This window comes from Salmo salar, chromosome ssa04 (assembly GCF_905237065.1).
Source record: "Salmo salar chromosome ssa04, Ssal_v3.1, whole genome shotgun sequence".
NCBI lineage: Eukaryota > Metazoa > Chordata > Actinopteri > Salmoniformes > Salmonidae > Salmo > Salmo salar.
The window spans coordinates 11,043,045-11,064,322 of NC_059445.1; the positions used below are offsets into that span (position 1 = coordinate 11,043,045).

At 44.2% G+C, this 21,278-nt stretch overlaps 3 protein-coding genes across 4 annotated transcripts in view; 2 read left to right on the top strand and 1 right to left on the bottom strand.

Annotated features, from left to right (window-relative positions):
• Positions 1–6,864, top strand: part of LOC106602290 (rho guanine nucleotide exchange factor 38-like) — a 19,468-nt gene extending 12,604 nt beyond the window's left edge. The window contains 7 exon segments of the mRNA XM_045716462.1: positions 708–905; positions 1,238–1,417; positions 1,672–1,806; positions 2,481–2,610; positions 2,613–2,681; positions 4,557–4,876; positions 6,380–6,864. Of these exon segments, the coding sequence (XP_045572418.1) occupies positions 708–905; positions 1,238–1,417; positions 1,672–1,806; positions 2,481–2,610; positions 2,613–2,681; positions 4,557–4,876; positions 6,380–6,562 (1,215 nt within the window). The 3' untranslated portion in view covers positions 6,563–6,864.
• A 433-nt stretch (positions 6,865–7,297) lies between these two features.
• On the bottom strand, positions 7,298–12,052 carry LOC106602288 (integrator complex subunit 12). 2 transcript variants are annotated; one of them, XM_014194824.2, is made up of 7 exons: positions 11,734–12,052; positions 11,142–11,312; positions 10,485–10,643; positions 9,805–10,001; positions 9,423–9,582; positions 8,897–9,043; positions 7,298–8,180 (listed from the first exon to the last, which is right to left on the bottom strand). In XM_014194824.2, the coding sequence occupies exons 2-7, from the start codon at positions 11,298–11,300 to the stop codon at positions 7,566–7,568; spliced, it is 1,437 nt and encodes a 478-aa protein (XP_014050299.1). In that variant the 5' UTR covers positions 11,301–11,312; positions 11,734–12,052; the 3' UTR covers positions 7,298–7,565. The 2 variants fall into 2 exon arrangements, with proteins under 2 accessions (XP_014050299.1, XP_014050298.1); XM_014194823.2 differs by having other exon boundaries at positions 8,891–9,043; positions 11,734–12,048.
• A 427-nt stretch (positions 12,053–12,479) lies between these two features.
• Positions 12,480–20,453, top strand: LOC106602289 (glutathione S-transferase C-terminal domain-containing protein; the record flags this gene model as incomplete). The annotated part of the gene is made up of 4 exons (XM_045717615.1): positions 12,480–12,671; positions 12,818–13,045; positions 13,386–13,841; positions 17,673–20,453. Coding segments are annotated over 4 exons (1,071 nt in total), but the record flags the coding sequence as incomplete, so codon positions are not given.
• Positions 20,454–21,278: the final 825 nt, after the last annotated feature.

Genomic DNA, 21,278 nt, shown 5'->3' on the forward strand with positions numbered 1-21,278 from the left:
TAATAGCTCAGTACAGCTCATACAGCAACTAGCCTCTGAAACTGCAACGCACCTGCCCTCTGGGTGGAGAATAAGGGTGCTCTTTTGTATCAACGACTTTCATTATGATGCCTTTTGTTACTATTCGAAATAGGCACATCATTACTCGAATTGTGCAAGGCAAGATGTTTTCAGAGGACATTATACAAACTAAAGTGCAGATGGCAGAACTATTTGCGACAGACCAATTTGTAGGCCATTTCGTGCCTCATTTGATTGATTCCCACAGCCACAATCATATATAATGAGACAAGGGCCTCTATTTTGTAATCTATGCAAAATAAATGCCCTACAGTATTTAGATTCCCTGTATGTTTGTGTGATCTCACACCAAAAAAGCAGGTTCATGTTTATTGTCATGAATCTTGCCCTGGAGGCAGAACTGAACGATGTCCGCTAGATGGGTCAGCTGCAAAGTCAGAATTGGCTATAATGTAAAAATGTATGAAAAAAAGAAATAGCTTTTTGGTCTTCAAGGCTAGGGTTAGGCATTAGGATTAGCAGTGTAGTTAAGGTTAGGGTTAAGGTTAGGTTTCAAATCAGATTTGATGACTTTGTGGCTGTGTCAGCTAGTGACCACTCTGCAGAGCTGTTTCCAGGGCAAGATTCATGTAATGTATGGAAAAACACTCATTCTCCATCATTGCTTCCCTATATGACCCCTCCAGAAAGAGAGGACGGCACATCTGGTCCTGGCACCCCTCACCTCACTCCAAGGCATGTTCGCCGCCCCGCAGAAACTCATCCAGAAACGCTACGACAAACTATTGGACTACTGCAGCCGCCTGGAGCGCTCTCCCTCCTCCTCCTCCACGTCTTCTGCCTCTTCTTCTTCCTCCTCTTCATCACCTGTATCCGAGGACCAGGTGAGTTCAACAAGGATTCCGTTTGCAGCGATCATGTTACCTAGCAACAATTTCCGTTAACCTATTAGAATGAACATACCTAAATGTTATATTGAAGCCGCAAATAGCTAATTTTGTAGGGATTATAGCATTTTAGAGACAATATTAAAACCGAAAATATTTTGCTATTGAGAGTTTAGTTTATTGGTCTTTCAGCATTATAACAGTTCTCATTAAAAACTGAATTATTTTAGCTGTTACAATAAAAAAATCATAAATGTTAAATAAATACAACAATTTCAGAATGCTATAAAGGTCTTTGCTAAAATGTTTAAATCTGTTTGTTTCTACAGGGCCAGGTTGCGGCGCGGCGAGACTACGCAGCCCTCAATGCTCAGCTGGTGGAGGAGCTGCAGAGATTCAACATGGCCGCCCATACTATCTTGTCCAACTGTGTCCTCTGCCTGGTGACCCTGCTCAAAGGCCTGATGGACACGGCCTGCCACCACGCACCCTCCATACAGCAGCTACCGGTGAGGACGGAAGGGGGGAGTAAGGGAGATTGAGGGAGAGAGGGAGAGAGTGGGACAGCAGAGGTGTGTTTGGCGATAGGTGGTTTATGTGGAGTTTTGTGTGGTGAAATAGTGGGGCAACTTTAATTGAGCAGCAATATATTTTGTAGTACGAAAGGGAAAGGATTTGTGGTGGACACAGTGTGTTGTGAGTTGATGCAAAATACCACACATTGAAGTATGATAAAGTATGATTAAATGTTTTATTTGTCCAGGCTCCTTTGTCCAACATCAGTGAAGTCCAAAACAGCATCATGGAAGAGCTCAACAACCTGACTGTCGTCAAGGACAACGCACAGACTCTAATAGAACGCAAAGTCAGCTTCGAGAAAACAAAGAAAATTTTAGCTGTAAGTTTGGGAAGAAAACATGGTTGAAAGCTGAAAGGACTTGCCTCAATGTATCCCCCATTATTACTACAGTATGTGATAAGCTACGGTAATTAAAGGCTAGCCTGGTCCCAGATCTGTTTGTGCTGTATAGCTGTTGTCATGCCAATGACAATAGGAGTTGGTAAGACAGCACAAACCCATCTTGGAGCATCCTCACTGAGCCAGCTATCTGTAGTAATGCCAGTAGGCTCTAGGTAAAAGCAGCATTACCCCACAGCCTCACCACCTATTCCAGGATTGGCTCCCTTATTTGTTTAATTGAAGCAATTAAAAGTAAATTAAAGAACAATGTTGGAGAAGTTATCGGAGCCACCAGACTCTCCGAGCTCTCTGTGTTGGGATTAAATAGAGCGCTTGGCTACCCCAGCGCTACTCCAGTTATTACTCCCCCAAGACAAACTGTGTGTTTGTGTGTACGTGTGTGTGCGTACGTGCGTACGCTTACATGTGCTTGTATCTGAACAGCGCAAGACTCCTTTGGATCGGTTTCTAACCACCTTCCCCTCCTGAGACCCATCCCCACCCACCCCCACCAACCCAAGGGGGCTCGTTAGCGATCATTCCCCCACTCCCCCATTGGGACACTGATGACTCGGCTCATATCACCCTAACTCCCTTCTCCCCCTCCACAGGTCCCAGAGATCCAGCGTCAGACAGAGGGCAACAGGGCCAGGCTGCTGGACGAGTATCCAGCTGACAGGCTGTACCAGCTGAAGAGGAACTGTAACGGGTGTCAGGAGCAGGATGTCAGCCTGCTGGAGGGGAGCTGGTGGGCCTGCTGGAGGACACAGACCCCCTGGGGAGCCGGGGCCGCTGGCTGGTTGACACTGGCAGTAAGTTCATTATCATAGGTTGGATTATGTGATGTGATGCTGGTGGATCATCCTGTCTCATGTTGCTACAGTGGCTTAGTTATTGGATGTGTGCCATTTTTGTTAGGGCCGGACGATACCAGTATGGTGATACTCGTTACTATTGTGGCAAGGAAACAAAACACAAAGTGAATGGAACTTCTTTAGAAATCAGCTCTAATGCTGGAAACAAACATTATGCTGTCATCCAGTAACATTTATTTATTTGACATACAGCGGGTTTTTAAAAGGACCAAAGAGTTTGATGCGGTAAGTGTTTTCGTTTATGCCATGGAACAAATATATTACAGATATCGTCACAGCCCTAATGTTTGTTCTGTATGAGAAAATTGTAATTGCATTTTTATCTAAACTAGCGGTGATAGACCACCCAAATAGAGGATGTTTCATTCACTACTTCAACCGTTAAGGTCTATGTAATGTAGACATAATGCTCTCAGTTTATGTCCGTTGTACAGGTGTGTCTTTTGCATTATGGGTACTGTAGTACATCATCCTACAGGTCTGATCTACATTACCTAACTCTAGACAAACATCCCCCCTCACTACTGTGGAACTAAACTCCTAGCTCTTCTGTCCTGTGGCGTGTTTTGTCGATAGATACACATCTCACTTCCTGATTACTAACCTACCACAGCTGACAAGTCAGCTAGCCTGCTGGGGAAATTCCCAAAGGCCTCTGACTGTGATGTCACGGTGATACTTGGAACAAACTAACCTCACCGACTCTCTCTGTCTCTCTCTCTCTCTAGAGAGTTGCTGCCTCACAACAAGGCCAACTCAAAGAGTTTGTTACCATGTATTTTCCGCACCGCACGTCATCTAGCACTGAGCGCCTGCCAGTTGTTTGCGGCGAGGCGCCTTTCGCTGTAAGCAGAGTTACTTAGAGTACAAAGCCTCTCCCTGGGGGCATTGAGAAACACAGGCTGAGGAGGAGAAAGGAGAAGCCTGCCGCGCTTCTCTGTACTCCAGAATAACAAGGCTCAAATCAGCCAAGTTTTTGCAAGGAGTTGTAGAAATGTTTGTGTGTGTGTTTGTTTCTCGGTACCGACTGCATTCTCTGTGTGTGTGTGTGTGTGTGTGTGTGTGTGTGTGTGTGTGTGTGTGTGTGTGTGTGTGTGTGTGTGTGTGTGTGTGTGTGTGTGTGTGTGTGTGTGTGTGTGTGTTGTTTCTCGGTACCGACTGCATTCTGAAACTACTTCACAGATTTGTTTTATCCACTGGGACTACTAGTCTTCATAAGAAGCTGTTTATTATATGGTCGATATTAATGCTACCAATGCAGTAAACAAAACTACTACTTCCCATTGCAACAATACGCCCGGTTTAAGGAAACCTTCGTTTTATAGGCAGTTTATAGACTGCGCAATCACACAATTCTTTCTTTCATCCTTCATTCGTTGACAAGGACACCAATCTCCCTGTGACTTACCCACAGTACATCCAGTCTCACAAAGAACCCTATTCACATGCAACCCAACCACCTGTGCATTTGTTGAGCCTCCCTGCATTTAGCTCTCTCACAGACTTCTTTTTTCCCTTATCTTTAACTCTGCATTGTTGACCCATAAGTAAGCATTTTACTGTTGGTCTACACCTGTTGTCTACGAAGGATGTGACAAAAAACATTTGATTTGAATAGCAGCCTATATCCTTTTCTTTCAAATACTTTATGTGAATCAATAGAATAGTTCCTAAAGTGAAAACCCTGCCCATCTTGCACTCCAGGCAGGCTCAAGCCCACATTCATCACAACACCTGGAAGATTTCAAGTACTATTTGAACCCAGATATGTCTGACAGACACAAACATCCCTCTGTTCTCCTTCTCCCCCAGGTACCCAGGGCTACGTGTACTCATCCTTCCTGAAGCAGTACAACCCCAACAGGGATCAGGGTCGACCAGGTCAGGGTACGGGGATCACAGAGCCCCAGCAGCCCATCGTGGTGCTGGACGAGGACTTTGACAACCTCAGCCTGTTTGTGTCGGGCAGCGGGAGGAACAACAGCATACGGAGCCGGAGCAGCATACCTAACTTCAGCCTCTACAACACCTCCAGTACCTCGCTTGACAGATGCTCCACCCCGTCCAGCCTACAGGGCGACACAGAGCCAGACATCCGCCAGGATGTGGACACAGAGCCAGACAACCAGCAGGTGGGGTAACACTAGGTTAAAGAAGGGTCGTTCTGAACCCTTATGGACCCTACTCTTTATACAGGCTCTGGTCAAAAGTGGTGCACTATGTAGCATAAAATATCTTTATACAATGGGTGGTTCTAATTCTGAATGCTGATTGGTTAAATCCGCATTCCAGCCAGTGTCTATTTCACAAGCTATGATGTTAAAATACCTATTTACTCTGTTCCATCTGACTGAGCAATCCACTGTGTCATCAGCACAGCCAGGCAATTTATAAACTTCTATAACATGTGTCTACGTGACAAGTGCATTATGAAATGGGAGCACCGATCCTGGTTCAGTTGTCAGGGCTCAGAGTAAACAGAGGGCTTAGGTGTGCCTTTCAGTAGGCTTTACATTGTTATGTCAACTATCTCAACAGAATGAATGGCAAACTCCATTCGCTGAACAACACATCAAAATTGTACTATTTGATATACAGGCTACATTGTAATTTACAAACAATAAAGATTACATTGAAAGCAAAGCACAGGAAATACATAGATCACAAGCAAATATAACAATCTACAAAAAGGAATTAACTAAGCAAGCAATGTACCTTTACTAGCTTATAGAGATGCCTGTAAAGGCCTCCTCAGAGACGTGGTATGAAATATGAGGGTGGTTATGGCATGGAGCAGTTAAATGTTAAGTGTGCTGGTTTATAATGCAGATGATTTGAAAACCCACTCTGTTAGGCCTGGTGGAAGCCTTGGGGCGGTGTGTGTTTGTGCCTGTTAGGTCTGGCTCTGATAGGTTTAGGGTCACACTTCCATCTCGCATAGAGATTATATGGAGTGAATAACATTTATACGACACCAGCGCTGTCACTCAACATTAGTCCCTTTAGCAGCCGCTGGGCAGGCTCTGTTCTTACTATGTCTTGGTTTGCTGCGACCTGGGAGGAAGCTTTTGACCTCCATCAGAATATGAGGCGGTTAATATAGATTGTAAATGGATATTGGTGATGGTGGGTTTGGGTTGGGGACTACAGTTGTGATGGGGTCTGTATCTTCTTTTGTATGGACTAACAGTGACACAGACTGGTGTCAGTGTGTCAGTGAATACCACACTGAATTCAGTAGAGACTGTACAGCAAATTTTGCCAATGGAATACGCTGTGCTATCGCAATTAACCAATACCGTGACACGTTTTGGATTTAAAAGTTTCATCAGATTGTATTGCAAATTAATTTTGTAAATAACTGAATGTTGGGGCATGAACCCCAAATTTTCTCCACTACATCACACAGGCTGGTGGCACCTTGATTGGGGAGAACCGGCTCATTCTAATGACTGGAGCGGGATCAGTGGAATGGTAACAAATAAATGAAACACATGGTTTCCAGGCGTTTGATTCCATTCCATTTGCTCTGTTCCAGATGTTATTATGAGCCGTTCTACCCTCATCAGCCTCCTGTGTACTGTATGCATGGTACTATAACTGCTCTATGGTGAATGTTCTGTCTGCTTCTCCAGTTCTATGCGGTGTACGGGTTCCAGGCACGCTGTGACCAGGAGCTGACCATGCAGGAGAACCAGCATGTGAGGATCCTCAAGTTCAGCGACCTGGGAGGCAACAAGGACTGGTGGTTGGCCGAGGCCAACGGACAGAAGGGCTACGTCCCAGCCAACTACCTCGGCAAAATGTCATACGCATAAAGGAATAGATTGGGATTAAGAAGGCCCAATCCCAAATGGACGCCCAGACATAGATTAAGCCTAGTCTTGGACTAAAATGCAATTTTAATAGAGACTCCCAAGGACTAGGCCAAATCTCTGTTCAGGAAACCGGCCCTATGGCCTTGTGGAGATTTGAGAACATTTGATAGTTGTACGGTAGCAACATGGTGAAAATTCCAACTAGCATATCAGGACAAGGTAGATTTATTACCATATCCTCTCAAATCTCCAGACGTAGGGTCGATTTGGGATAGGGTTTTACTGTAATCTGTCTGTCTATAATTGTTTTTAAATTATTGACCAGAAAATGTAATTATCAAAAGATCATGACTGTTAAGATTATTGCATATATGCATTTTGCACAAAGAATGAAGCTCTCATTGTGCTGAGCACTTAGTATTGCCACCTGCAGTGTTGATGAAGTTATATTGTGAATGTGTGTTGTCCCAATGAAAATAGTGATTTATTCTAATATCTAATATATGTCAAGCAAATGTATTTTGAAAAAGATAATGCATTTTAGAGTTATACAGTTCCTCCATGTAATGTGTATATTTTAGATCCCTCATCAGTGATGAATAAAGAGTCTTTATCAGTGGTGCGCGATCCTGTTCAATTAACGGCTTGTTCATTAGATGACTGCTTGCTGATGATCTCATGTCCTTTTCAGACTTTTGAGATTTATCCTCACAAAAAAAACACAATTCTACTATGTCATAAAAATAATACATTTTATTACATTTTGCCGTGGCTGAGTTTGGACAGAACGAAGAGGCACATTATAGCCACTAACAGTATCTCCAGCAGCATTTCATACATCAATGAAATTCAAGTATTCAAATGGATTAGGTTACATCCATGTTACAGTTAATTCAATGCTCTGGCACTCCCATTCATAACTTCCACCTCTAACGTCTTACTTACACACTTCTCCCTTTCTTTCTTTCTTTTCTTCCTTCCCTCACTACTCCTCTCATTCCATTCATTTCTTCAGCTTCTTCTGAGCCGCTTTCTTCTTCACCATCTGCAGGCGTTTCATGGCGTTGAGCTGAGACTCCTGGGACGTGGGCGCCTTGCCACCCCCTGGCGCTTCAGCCGCCGCCTTCGACCCGTTACCGTTCCCATTCCCTGCTCCATTGCCCCCAGACCCTCCGCCGTTCCCTCCCAGGCTGGGCTGAGACCCGCTGGGGGAGGACCCAGGACTTGTCCCCCTCCCCTGGTTCTCCCCACTGGAGGACCGGTTTAGGGTCTGCTTCCCCAGGGTCAGAGGTGGAGGAGGCTTCAGAGGCACAGAGCTGGAGCCGTTTCCACCATCACCATTATTTCCATTCCCTCCTCCGATCGCCATCTTGGAGCCACTGCCGCCCAATCCTCCACCCGTCTTAGAGCTGGCCAGCCCAGAGAGTCCGGCAGGTTTCTGACCAGGCGGGGTAGAGGATGTCTTGCTACTTCCACTTGGCCCTGAGGAGCCAGGTTTGGTGCTGGCGCCAGGGCCAGAGGAGGTCTTGGCCCCGAAGGCGGCCCACCCTGTGAGGCCGCTGCCCGACTGCAAGGAGCCGCTGCTACTGGAGGGGTTGGCAGACACTGCTGCAGACGCCTAGGAGGGAAAGAAACAAGCGTTAGAGATGGCCTCCCTGTGGCTCAGTTGGTAGAGCATGGTGTTTGCAACACCAGGGTTGTGGGTTCGATTCCCACGGGGGGAAAATAAAAATGTATGAAATGAATTGAAATGTATGCATTCACTACTGTAAGTCGCTCTGGATAAGAGCGTCTGCTAAATAACTAAAAAATGTATGTTGAGTTTATATTTTAGTCTTCCCTGTGGCTCAGTTGGTAGAGCATGGTGTTTGCAACGCCAGCATGGTGTGTGCAACGCCAGGGTTGTGGGTTCGATTCCCACGGGGGGCCAGTACAAAAAATAATAATAATAAATGTATGAAATGTATGCATTCACTACTGTAAGTCGCTCTGGATAAGAGTGTCTGCTAAATGACTAAAATGTAAAAATGTAAATGCAATACTTCTAAGCACATCAAAATGACTGATCCTTTCCCCCTAGTATAATGTCCACGTATTACACACATGGTCAGTTTGCATGACAACATACATACATTTTGTCTTTACATTCAACCTAAATGTCCGCCATCTTTGAAAAGGCTATTGCACTGTATGCCATGTAATGTTGTATAATGTCTGGGTATTACATGATCAGGTTGCATTAGACAAGGTATATCTTACTGAAAAATGTAATTTAACCTAAATATGACTTGTAGTTCAATTATACAGCTCTGGTGTTGTAATGCTTACCTTCACCTCAGTTCGTTTGAAGGCCTGAAAGGTGCTGGATGTGTCGGGTTTGACCTTGAGCTCCGGTTTCTTAACCAGGGGGTCCTTCACCACGGGGGCTGCTGACACAACGGCTGGTGTCGGCTTCTGTGAAGGCTTCTGGGTCTTCTGGGCCTGGCAGGAAAAACAACAACAGCATAAGGACCCATTCAACTGGAGTCTTTTGGGAGTGGAAAACATTACAGAACGTTCAGATAGAAATGTATTGTGTAGAAAATAGATGATTGTCTGTCAGGTAGAGTAAGGAATAGTTTCAGCTCTGTTCATTCCATTTCTATCTGCAACGTTCAGAAGGTCTCAACTCACTGAATACACCCCTTGTTATAAGTATTGCTCACATGGTTTGCGTCCAAAATGGCACTCTATTCCCTATATTGTGCACTACTTCTGACAGGCGCACATAGGGATTTGGTCAAAAGTAGTGCACTATGTAAGAAACAGGGTGCCATTTCAGACTCAGCCAGGATGACTTTGTCGTCTATCTATCTCTTACCATGCGTTTCATCTGCCGGGTGCAGCGGGCGCAGTACCACACCAGGCGCGGGTCGTTGACGTCCTTGTCCGTCACCTGGGGCTTGTGGCAGTCCTGGTGGTAGAGGTTGTGGCACTCCTGGCACTCCACTAGCTGGTTGCCCGACGTCACCGTCATCTGCCTGTGGTCATCAAAATGAAACTAATTGATTAATTGATTGATTGTATTTATCAATGAAAATACATTACACACAGTACATACAGTCATTCATCACTGAAAGAGTTATAGACGTAGTGTTCATTAGGCACCAAATGGGAAAAAAGGACAAACAGGAAAAGACTACATGGACTTTTTTGTTTTCAGTTGCGAACCAGGTGACATTCAAAAACGTCCGGGTACGTACCTGCAAACCACACAGGCCAGCCCCATCTCCATGGCGAAGTCGTCAGCGTTGGTCTCCGCGTCGAAGTTGGAGAAGTCAGGCAGAGGTATGTCTTTGAAGGGCTGGACTGTGACGGGGGACGAGCGGTTCTCCTGCTGCTTGGGTTCCAGGCGAGGCTTTTTAGACGGTTCAGGTCCTTCACCTGGCTCTACCCTCACCTGGAAGACAACGGGAAGGTGCTATAAGGGTTAATAAAGGTGTTATGAAGGTGTTAGGAAGGTTTATAAAGTTGATATGTAGGTGGTATGTTCTATTTCGACCTCAAAAAATACGGATTTCATACTAAAATGTTGACGTATGACCTTTACGTGACAGTTTACGTTCTGTGTCATCTCAACAAACTAAAGATATGCCACACTGAACAAATTACTCCAATTATGTGTCCAATGTATAACATTATGTAAGTCCAGTGGATAATTGTGTATGCATGTTTGGTTCTAGAAGGAATGGAATTTCTGGAACATGGATGAACGTCTTAAAATTCTATTTAATAACATTATGTATGACGAACGATTACACATGGTTTTTGTGGTAGTGTTTTCCATGATTTGCAGTACTGGTTTGGTTCTGGAACAAACTAGCCTAGATCATGAATAATTCCCTATCCCCTACTCAGGCACAGCATCCATTCCATTTTGTACCTTTTCTGAAGGCCTCTTCTCCACCTCCTTCTTGCTCTTCTCTGAGCTGCTGGACTTGCTGCTGCTGCTGCTAGATGAAGAGGAGGAGCTGGAGGAGGACTTAGAGTCCTGTTTATTTATGCTCATCTTGGACACCGACACCTTTGTCACCTCCACCTCCTGTTGAAAGATACAAGGTCTACACTTGTTTGTTTTTTAAACACAAGGCTTCAGAGCTACTTCTCCAGGATACAAATGTTGGGAGTGACTGAAAGAACTAGAGAGAAGCGGTAGCAAAGGGATGTCTGAAATGGTAACGAGTGACACGGGTAAAGCAAGACACAGGTGCCTAGGTAAGGTTTCATATTTTACACCTCAATCATGTATGTCTATGGATTCCCTTTGGACTACTGTCAAAACCCCATATGATGACATTAGAATATAATCGCGCCAGCCTGTAAAATTATGACAACATCATGTTCTGAAGAGAGGTGAATGAATGCGATATAGTATGATAATAATAATAATAATATATGCCATTTAGCAGACCCTTTTATTGTAAGCCACTTAGTCATGTGTGCATACATTTTTGTATGTATTGGTTGTCCTGGGAATCGATCCTACAATCCTGTCATTGCAAGCACCATGCTCTACCAACTAAGCTACAGTAGCCCATACCTTCAGTGATGAGCGGTAAGAGGAATCACTCCCTCTGCCAGATAGAGACTCGTCCAGCAGAGCTCTGAGTTTATCCACAGAGTCTTTGCTCTTTGAGTGCAGGTATCCCAGTCCCTTTAGGAAGACAGGGTCCAACTCCAGACTCACTGATGCAGCCATGATCACACTGAGCTGTAGATATAAAGGATATGTAGAATATGGCATATGCTTTGACTATAGGCCCTACCTGTTTTTGGCCTCATCCAGTTGATAAATATAGTACTGGCTAATTGATCATCTGACAGCTAGTGAGTAACTTTAGTGATATTGTTGGATGGCAAAGCTAGACAGAAAACATAACCAATTAGTTACAATTGACACAAAGGTCAACTGCTTCTACACTAACTTGCATGTACGTAATGTTAGGTAAGAAATTCTGACTTGTACGTGACTGTCAGCTTCTGAAGCTGTCTAGCAGGGTGTCCAGTTGGCTATCTAGCTATACCAAGTAGCTAAGCTAACGTTAGCCTTGGTTGGGAAACCTGCTAGCTAGCTCAAGTAGCTAGCAAGCTAGCAAAGGTTAGTTGAGATTCGTCATGTTTGATTACCTTACCTTACTCTCAAATATCTTTAACGTGTATTTCTCACACTAATGTGGTTATTATGACACGTAAATATTTACAGTAACTTAACAAGTGGCATTTGAGCTACTGTAGCTGAAACGCCTTTATTTCCTAGCGGCATTCTTGTCCATCCACTAAATACATCCGAAGAAACAAGCAAGCTAATTTGTTGCACGGACCTCGACCATTACCCGTAGCATATTTTGATTATCTAGACTGTATTCAAAGTACGCCACTATAACTATATAGTGGATAAATCATTTTGTAATACAAGGTTTACATTTAATTGTGGTATGTATTTGAATGTATGTATCATTGATCAGATCGGTCTGCATTGACTGTTACACGTGGAAACTTACTTGAGGAAGTGACGTGCATACTATAACAACGTTCACAGTGAGCTTCACGAACGGTAAGTAGCTAATTTCAATGTATCATAGTTTGCTTGATAGTCAGAACCTAAACAGAAACGAGGCGTGGGCTAACTGTCTATGTAGAGCACTAGCTAAATGTATACCTAGCTAACAGTCGGTAAGTTAACGTTGGATAGGCAAGCATATGCAAGTCTTAGCAGACTAAACTCTACTTCACGATATAGACATACATCTTGAGATGTATGGAGTTGACTTTAGTCAGCAAACTTTGGTCAGAGTTTGTTGCCACAATATCATTTGTCGTGTTTACAGGTTTGATTGACACCAATATTCAACCTATTCAGTACCTCCTGTCACAATGACGCAGACAGACCCACATCAGGAGCAGCAACCAGTGTCTCTACCTGGAATTATCCTCCCAAAACGAGCAGCCCTCTGTTCCCCTACACACCTCCATCTCGCTCTTCCTCCTGTCTTATTGCGAGTGCACATCAGAAGTCTTCCTCGTCTCTGCCAAGCCTGACACACAAAGCTCACCACCCTGGAAGTCACAGGTTTGTCATTGTCGATTTGCTTTGCGTTGTAGACAGTAATGACAGGCAAAGAAGTTGGGAAAACTTTACTGAGCATGTTTCAGTCAACTATAGTACACAGTATAGTGGTGAATGAATACATGTCAACAACAATATTGCTTCGACAGGTACCAAAGTCTTTAGCTGTCTCGATGGTCCATGTCAAGGACTTGCCTGTGTTGGTGAGGGGCTGCCGTCTCCCCGCCGTACTGGATGAGACTGGGAGGTACTGCAGGGCCGGGCTGGCTGTGGTGCTCAGGCATATTATAGACAGGACCTGTGATGCAGACCCCAGAAGGAAGGATGCAGCATCACTGCTAGGGTTCAAGAAGACCTGTCTGAAGGCCTGCGCTGAGGTAAGGGGCAACAGTCAATTATTATGATATGCATGCAGTGCCATTGGTAAAACTATGAATGATTCTGTTTGTGTATACATGACATTAGTGTTTTTGTTTCTTTTTTGTTTTTAGGCATAATTAAATTGTCACACATCCGTAGGAGCTTTCCCAATGGAAAACCAATTGATCTTATATTCTCCCAAAGGGATTTTTTTATGAGCTAGTGAGTAAGATGGGATTAACTTGTCTACTAGTTGTCTTGGACACACAGTACTGCTTTATAAAGATACAACTCTACATTACACCAATGACACAAATATTAGTCAAAATGAATGCATGTTCCTCCTCTCCCTTATAGGTGAGCCAGTGGACCAGGCTGTGTGAGCTCAGTATCCCCTCGGCTGTGGAGGCCCACCTCCGGCAGCCCACTAACCCATCCCTGCACCTCCCCTCTGCCCTCCTCAACCTCCAAAAGACACTAGGCGAGCCCGTCAAGGTGCACAACGATGACAAGATCCGCCAGCAGAAGCTCCAGCAGCAGAAGAAGAACCAGAAGAAAATCTCTCAGGACCTCCAGGAGGACCAAGGGACAGACATAAACCAGCCCCAGGATTCGCAGTCTGCGGACGGGCTAGAACTCCGAGCAGCCCTGGCCAAGCTGTATGTGGATAGTGGTGCAGTTCCGTCCACAACCAATAGGGAGCGCTCTGACATCAGGAAAGTGAAGACCACAGAGCTGGAGCATGTGTTTGCTGAGGGTCTGTACTTCACTCTGACTGATGTGGTGTTGCTGCCTTGTATCCATCAATACCTGGTAAGGAAGGCCCTTGGAGGTTATCTGTTAGTTGTATGTTTGAAGGGAAGTTAGTCTCGAACTCTTAGCCTGAGTCCTAGATCTGTTTGTGCTGTCTTTCCAACTCCATTGCTGTCACTGGCAAAACAGCACAAACAGATCTGGGACTCAGGCTACAGAGTTCTTGCTTTATGCACTTGATTTATATTCCACGGACCGAGCCTCCCTTCTGCTGGTCACTAAATATGTAAACTACCAGCATTTCCCAGGCCTGTTTAGTCTCCATGCTAGTTTTAGACAAGTGGTAGCTCTGTGTGTGGCACATTTTATTTTAACAGTAGCATATTACCCTATTGTCCCCTGTCATCACCTGCTACCTCATTTGAGAACTTATTATGAAGGCCTCTGAAATGATGCATGACACCCTTCTACATTGAATGTCTCATCAGGTGGTACCTGTACACACACACACACACACAGACAGACAGACAGACAGACAGACAGACAGAGAGAGAGAGAGAGAGAGAGAGAGAGAGAGAGAGAGAGAGAGAGAGAGAGAGAGAGAGAGAGAGAGAGAGAGAGAGAGAGAGAGAGAGAGAGAGAGAGAGAGAGAGAGAGAGAGAGAGAGAGAGAGAGAGAGAGATATTTTAAATGTAGTTGGTTGATATGCATTTCAATGAACCGGCTTTGGGCTCATGCTTGGTTTGACGTGCTGATTTTAAAATGATGTCATGGAGACGGAGCCTAATTTCGAATATGAGAAATTAGTATTCGAAAGTGGTGTTGAAAGGATGAGATTTGCAGCCGATCACTTACTGTAGTTCATCGTAAAGTTATTTTAATTTGCCCCTAGCTGAATTTTCCTGGGAACATTTTAGTTATAGATTTCCCATATTTTGTTTAGTGTTTTGGTGGTTTGAGTTTTTATGAGATGCCATCACGGGGTGTTAGTTATCGATCTATTGTGCCTTGGAGCCAAGCGGTCAACAGGGTCTCCTCTGCACACCTCTCTTCTCTTCCATCTCTCCTCCTGTTCTCATAGCTGTATAGCCTGGGATTGGAATGAAGTGAAGTTCTCACAATGAGGCTCTTAGGGGTCAGCTGTGCTCCAGTGGTTTCCAGTTTCACACTCAGCCTAGCATGTCTCCTCTCTTCTCCCACACAGCCACTGCTGTCTATCCACAGATCCACAGGACAGAGAGCCAGAGAAAAGACCCTTGGCTTTATCTACTGTCACCTCTTTCAATGCTCTGTCTGTTTCTCTCTTACTCTATTCTCGCTCTCTCTCTTGGAAACACACACACATGTTATGTTCTTCTATCCTCGTGGGAACCTTCAATTAATTTCCATTCAAAATCCTATTTTCCCCAACCCCTAAACCTTACCCTAACACTAACCACTAGCCCCTTACCCTAATTCTAACCCTAACCTTAATTGTAACTAGAGGTCGACCGATTATGATTTTTCAACGCCGATACCGATTATTGGAGGACCAAAAAACCCGATACCGATTAATCGGCCAATTAATATTTTGTATTATTATTTATTTGTAATAATGACAATTACAACAATACTGAATTAACACTTATTTTAACTTAATATAATATATCAATAAAATCAATTTAGCCTCAAATAAATAATGAAACATGTTCAATTTGGTTTAAATGATGCAAAAACAAAGTGTTGGAGAAGAAAGTAAAAGTGCAATATGTGCCATGTAAGAAAGCTAACGTTTAAATTCCTTGCTCAGAACATGAGAACATACGAAAGCTGGTGGTTCCTTTTAACAAGAGTCTTCAATATTCCCAGGTAAGAGGTTTTAGGTTGTAGTTATTATAGGAATTATAGGACTATTTCTCTCTATATGATTTGTATTTCATATACCTTTGACTATTGGATGTTCTTATAGGCACTTTAGTATTGCCAGTGTAACAATATAGCTTCCGTCCCTCTCCTCGCTCCTACCTGGGCTCGAACCAGGAACACATCGACAACAGCCACCCCCGAAGCAGCGTTACCCATGCAGAGCAAGGGGAACAACAACTCCAAGTCTCAGAGCGAGTGACGTTTGAAACGCTATTAGCGTGCACCCCGCTAACTAGCTTGCCATTTCACATCGGTTACACCAGCCTAATCTTGGGAGTTGATAGGCTTGAAGTCATAAACAGCGCAATGCTTAAAGCACAGCGAAGAGCTGCTGGCAAAACGCACAAAAGTGCTGTTTGAATGAATGCTTACGAGCCTGCTGCTGCCTACCACTGCTCAGTCAGACTGCTCTATCAAATCATAGACTTAATTATAACATAATAACACACAGAAATACGAGCCTTTGGTCATTAATATGGTCGAATCCGGAAACTATCATCTCGAAAAAAAAACATTTTTCCAATCAGTGAAATACGGAACCGTTCCGTATTTTATCTAACGGGTGGCATCTCTAAGTCTAAATATTCCTGTTACATTGCACAACCTTCAATGTTATGTCATAATTACGTAAAATTCTGGCAAATTAGTTCGCAATGAGCCAGGCGGCCCAAACTGTTGCATATACCCTGACTCTGCGTGCAATGAACGCAAGAATAATGACACAATTTCACCTGGTTAATATTGCCTGCTAACCTGGATTACTTTTAGCTAAATATGCAGGTTTAAAAATATATACTTCTGTGTATTGATTTTAAGAAAGGCATTGATGTTTATGATTAGGTACAGTCGTGCAACGATTGTGCTTTTTTTTGCAAATGCGCTTTTGTTAAATCATCCCCCATTTGGTGAAGTCGGCTGTCTTTGTTAGGAAGAAATAGTCTTCAGAGTTCGCAACGAGATAGGCGGCCCAAACTGCTGCATATACCCTGACTCTGTTGCAAGAGAAGTGACACATTTTCCCTAGTTAAAAGAAATTCATGTTAGCGGGCAATATTAACTAAATATGCAGGTTTAAAAATATATACTTGTGTATTGATTTTAAGAAAGGCATTGATGTTTATGGTTGGAGCAACGTGTACCTAAGCGATTATATGCAACGCAGGGCAGGCTAGATAAACTAGTAATATCATCAACCATGTGTAGTTAACTAGTGATTATGATTGATTGTTTTTTATAAGATAAGTTTAATGCTAGCTAGCAACTTACCTTGGCTTCTTACTGCATTCGCGTAAGAGGCAGGCTCCTCGTGGAGTGCAATGTAAAGCAAGTGGTTAGAGCGTTGGACTAGTTAACCGTAAGGTTGCAAGATTGAATCCCCGAGCTGACAAGGTAAAAATCTGTCCCTGAACAAGGCAGTTGACCCACCGTTCCTAGGCCGTCATTGAAAATAAGAATGTGTTCTTAACTGACTTGCCTAGTTAAATAAAGGTAACATTTTTTTTTTTAAAGCGGCCAAATCAGCGTCCAAAAAATACCGATTTCCGATTGTTATGAAAACTTGAAATCGGCCCTAATTAATCGGCCATTCCGATTAATCGGTCGACCTCTAATTGTAACCCTAAACCTAATCCCTAAACATAAAATAGCCTTTGTCCTCATGGGAATGTGGGAAATGTCCCCCAAGAGGGAGACATTTTTTGTTTTACTATCCTTGTGGGGATTTTAGGTCCCCACAAGGATAGAATAACTAACATATACATACACACACACACACACACACCTCTACAGCTGTCCATCTCTCTCTCTCTCTCCCAACCCTCGCCTTTCTTAGTGCCTGTCTCTCTCCTCCATCTCCAGAGGGGTGATGAGTGGAGGGGATCAGCCTGGTGGAACCTGGGCTCTTGGTTCAGTGCAGATGACACTTCTGATGAATCACTTAGCTGACTCAGACCCCCATCTTCACTTTCCCCTCATCCTCCTCCACAGAGCTCTCTCCAGAGCCACAACGCCAGCACGCTGTCCCAGCTGCCTCTCTTGCTGCGCTGGTACCTCCAGGTCCAGGAAGTCCCCAGGGCGGCCCAGGCCTGTGGGATGGCCCTCTCCACCCCCAAGGCCCTCACTACCCCCCCCAACCATAGTCAAAGCACAACAGCCCAGCCAAGTGAAACAGGAAAGCCTTGACAACGAAGGAGGTGCACTTCGTTGGAGGCCCCAGGCCCATGATGACTAAATGCAAAGTAATTGAATATATTTTAATCTCTCTCCCACTCCCTCTATCTCTTTCCCTCTCTCTCTCTCTATCAACTCTCCCCTCATGCCTTCCCACCATCTCTTTTTGGGAGGATTAGATGAGGCACATTGAAGGTTTCAGGAAATCTGTCAGTGGTAAAAACTCGCATGCTCTCTAGCAGCAGGCCTTTCTCTCTTGAATGCCTCTAGGGCCTAGAGTCTAGGCACATCGCGCGCGCAAACACACAGAACTTCCCCAATATAGTACTCCCTCTTCCTACTGACTGTGTCCCTGAGCTGCAACGATAAAGGATTTATGCACTCCAATTGGTTGTAAAATTGTCCCGCTTTCTATAATTGAAGGCTTTCTCGCAGATTATTGCGGCCTTGCTGTTGCGTTCTGTTACTTTAAAGGCTGGTTTGCAGTTGGTCTATCGATATGTTTGTGGACTGTTATCGCTGTGACAAAATAAACATTATATTTTCGTCCAACATCAAACTTGACTTTGTCGTTAGGAAAAATTATAAGCACAAAACGACAGCCAGGCAACTCAAAGGTACTTTCTAAACAATGATTTGGTTCGTTGCGAGCTTGTTGGCTAAATAGCTAGCTGGCTAGCCAGTTATAAAAATGAACAGAGTAACGTTATAGCTGACGACGTCGGAATTTACGCGGGCTACTTTTTATTCATTGAGGAAAATAAACCCAACACAACATCGTCATTACCTGCATGGTAAAATTGCTTATGGTTGTGAGTGTGACGAAATAAAAGTAGGTCATTCTGTCTGTGAATTTTAGAACTCCGGCAACGTCTTGTCACATTTGGATTTGTTGCTGTAGCAGCCCAGTAACCACGACAACGGACGTTGCGACAGTCGCAGAGACATTAACTTTTTTCATGTCTGTGCAACAAGGGAACCGACAGTCGCAGCGATGCTCTACAGACATTCCACATGAGTATAAATTAAATGTCGTTTTGACCAGCTACACTTGTCGCATTCTAATTGTTTACAGACATGTCATTAGACCAAGTGTAAACCGCATTTTAATAGTGATTTGCTGTGTAATTGTTTGACAGGTAATCAAATTGAAGTCGACATTTTCGTCCCATAGGCCACTTTTATATTTGCCACCACTTTACACTATAGTGCACATCTTTCACTTTCCCCTCAGACTTTGATTTGAATAAAAACACTGAATCCAATACAAAAATAATACAATTTTACAGCCAGACTATCCTGCTTGTAGTAATTGCAAAAAAACACCACTGCTCAGAGTACACACCCGCTAGCATAATTACTCCACATTCTCAATATAGCCTACAGCCACTCAGGGTGTAATTACTAGCACGGTTAGCGCTGGACTCCAAATGGCTGCCTGGAACACGTTATGGAGTAGCGGTTTCAGTGGGACATAAACCGACACAGCTGTCAAGGCAGGAAACTGCTTCCTCAGCTGGCTCAAACCTTCCTAACCCTGAACACCCTCACTGTTTTCTGGCACGGCTGGTCCCAAGTATAAATCTGAGATTTCTTGCTGGCCACACAGATATGATATCCAACTATGGCAGGAAGTGCATCAGCCAATCGTAAATGTTGATAACAAGTTGCCCTCTTAGAATGTGATATTCAACCCTGGTCGATTACGGAGTAGACACAGGTGCACACAGTTAGAACATGCACTGACATAGGAACATACACACACATACTGCCCACACACATATACTGCCGTCCCTCGCCTGCCCAGACGGATTTCGGTGCTGGTTGGCTTTGTGTGTGCATGTGTTTGTGTGGTCGTTACCGGCAGGACTGGAGTGCAGCTGTTGTACGGTCTGGGGCCTTGGTGGAGCCAAGGGGCCTGTGTGTGTAGAGGCCAGCCCAGGGCGTCACAGACAGAGAGAGAGAAAGACAGAAAGAGAGAGGGCTAGGCTCCAACAGTGTGACGTGCTGTCCCTCACTGCTGCTTACCAAAGCCAGCACTACATCTTATCTGTCCACCACACAAACAATCTGAATCACCTCCTACTGTGAATCTGAGAATATAATTGTATACAGGGCTGCTTCACCTTGTCTTCCCATTTCACTCACTCACTGACTGACTGACTCACTGACTGACTGACTGACTGTAGTGAGGGAGAAGATTGACACACCCAGTGATGTCTGTCAGTCATAGAGCCTCTTTCCCCCAGCTCTCTGTGTGTGTGTGCCAGGCTTCCAAAGGCTTCTTGCCAGGTGCACTGAGAAATACGAGTGACAGTTTCCAAATGTATCTCTGCAGTATGTACCTACCGTCTCCTACGCTGTAGTCAACCAGCTTGGAACTGGTTCAAGAGGCCATTTTATTTTTGTTACCCAACAATGACACAAAACAGGCAGCCTTTTCAAGGTCATTTTTATAGTTTGTGATCTTCCCTCTGAATGACTGCCTCAGGCATACAGCAAATGCCCTTATTTTCATACTTACTTATTTCCATGAAGTCCATTATTTTAATGGAAAAATATATGGAAACAAATAACAATAAAACAACTGCCAAGGAAGGTTAGCTCAAAGCTTTTGATTTCGATGAAGAATGTCCTTGGTGATTTAATATGCCGTTTAGAAAACAACTGCCCTTTTTTATGCCTGAAGAAAGAGGGCATTGTTTTGTACCAATGAAAGATAAAAGGCCATTCTGTGTAGTACTACTTCTAATATCTTGCTGACTTTTGATGAGGAATGTTCTTTGTGAACTAAGCTTTCATAACGCTTTCATCCAGTATCCAAAGGCCAGTGTTCAAAGATGCCGTGTTTGTCCCCATCCGTAGCTCTTTACCTGTAATATCTATCTCTTCAGTTCTGGAGAACACCTCCATCCCCCCTATGAGCCGGGTAACAAGGCCAACTTAACAGACAGTGTGTTTCTCTACAGGGAGAGAACGAGAGAGGAAAGAAAAAGCGGTCTTTGTCCTCAGGTGGTTCTTCAGATTGGAACAGGGTTAACGGCGGTCAGGGTGGAAGAGCGCTCCCTACTCTCTGTAAACCACTTCATTACTGCTGGTTGACACCGGAAAAACCCTGTAGGCTCTGAGAGAGAAGTTTCTATGGTAACCTTGATGGTGTGTCTGTCCGTGTGTGGGTGTTCCCGCAGGAGAGTGGTATTGAGGCCGTCTTCTCACCTCAACCCCACTGAAGGTACTACTTTCATCCCTCTCTCCTCTCCTCTCCATCCCTCTCCCCTCTTCCCTCTCTCCTTTCCGGTCTCCCTTCGTTCATCCATCTCCATCCTTTTCTCCTTCCCTTTCCTCATCCAATCACCCTTACTGAGCCAGAAAGCCATATCAAACACCACTGATATCTGCGGGAGCATCCCGGGTACATGCTGC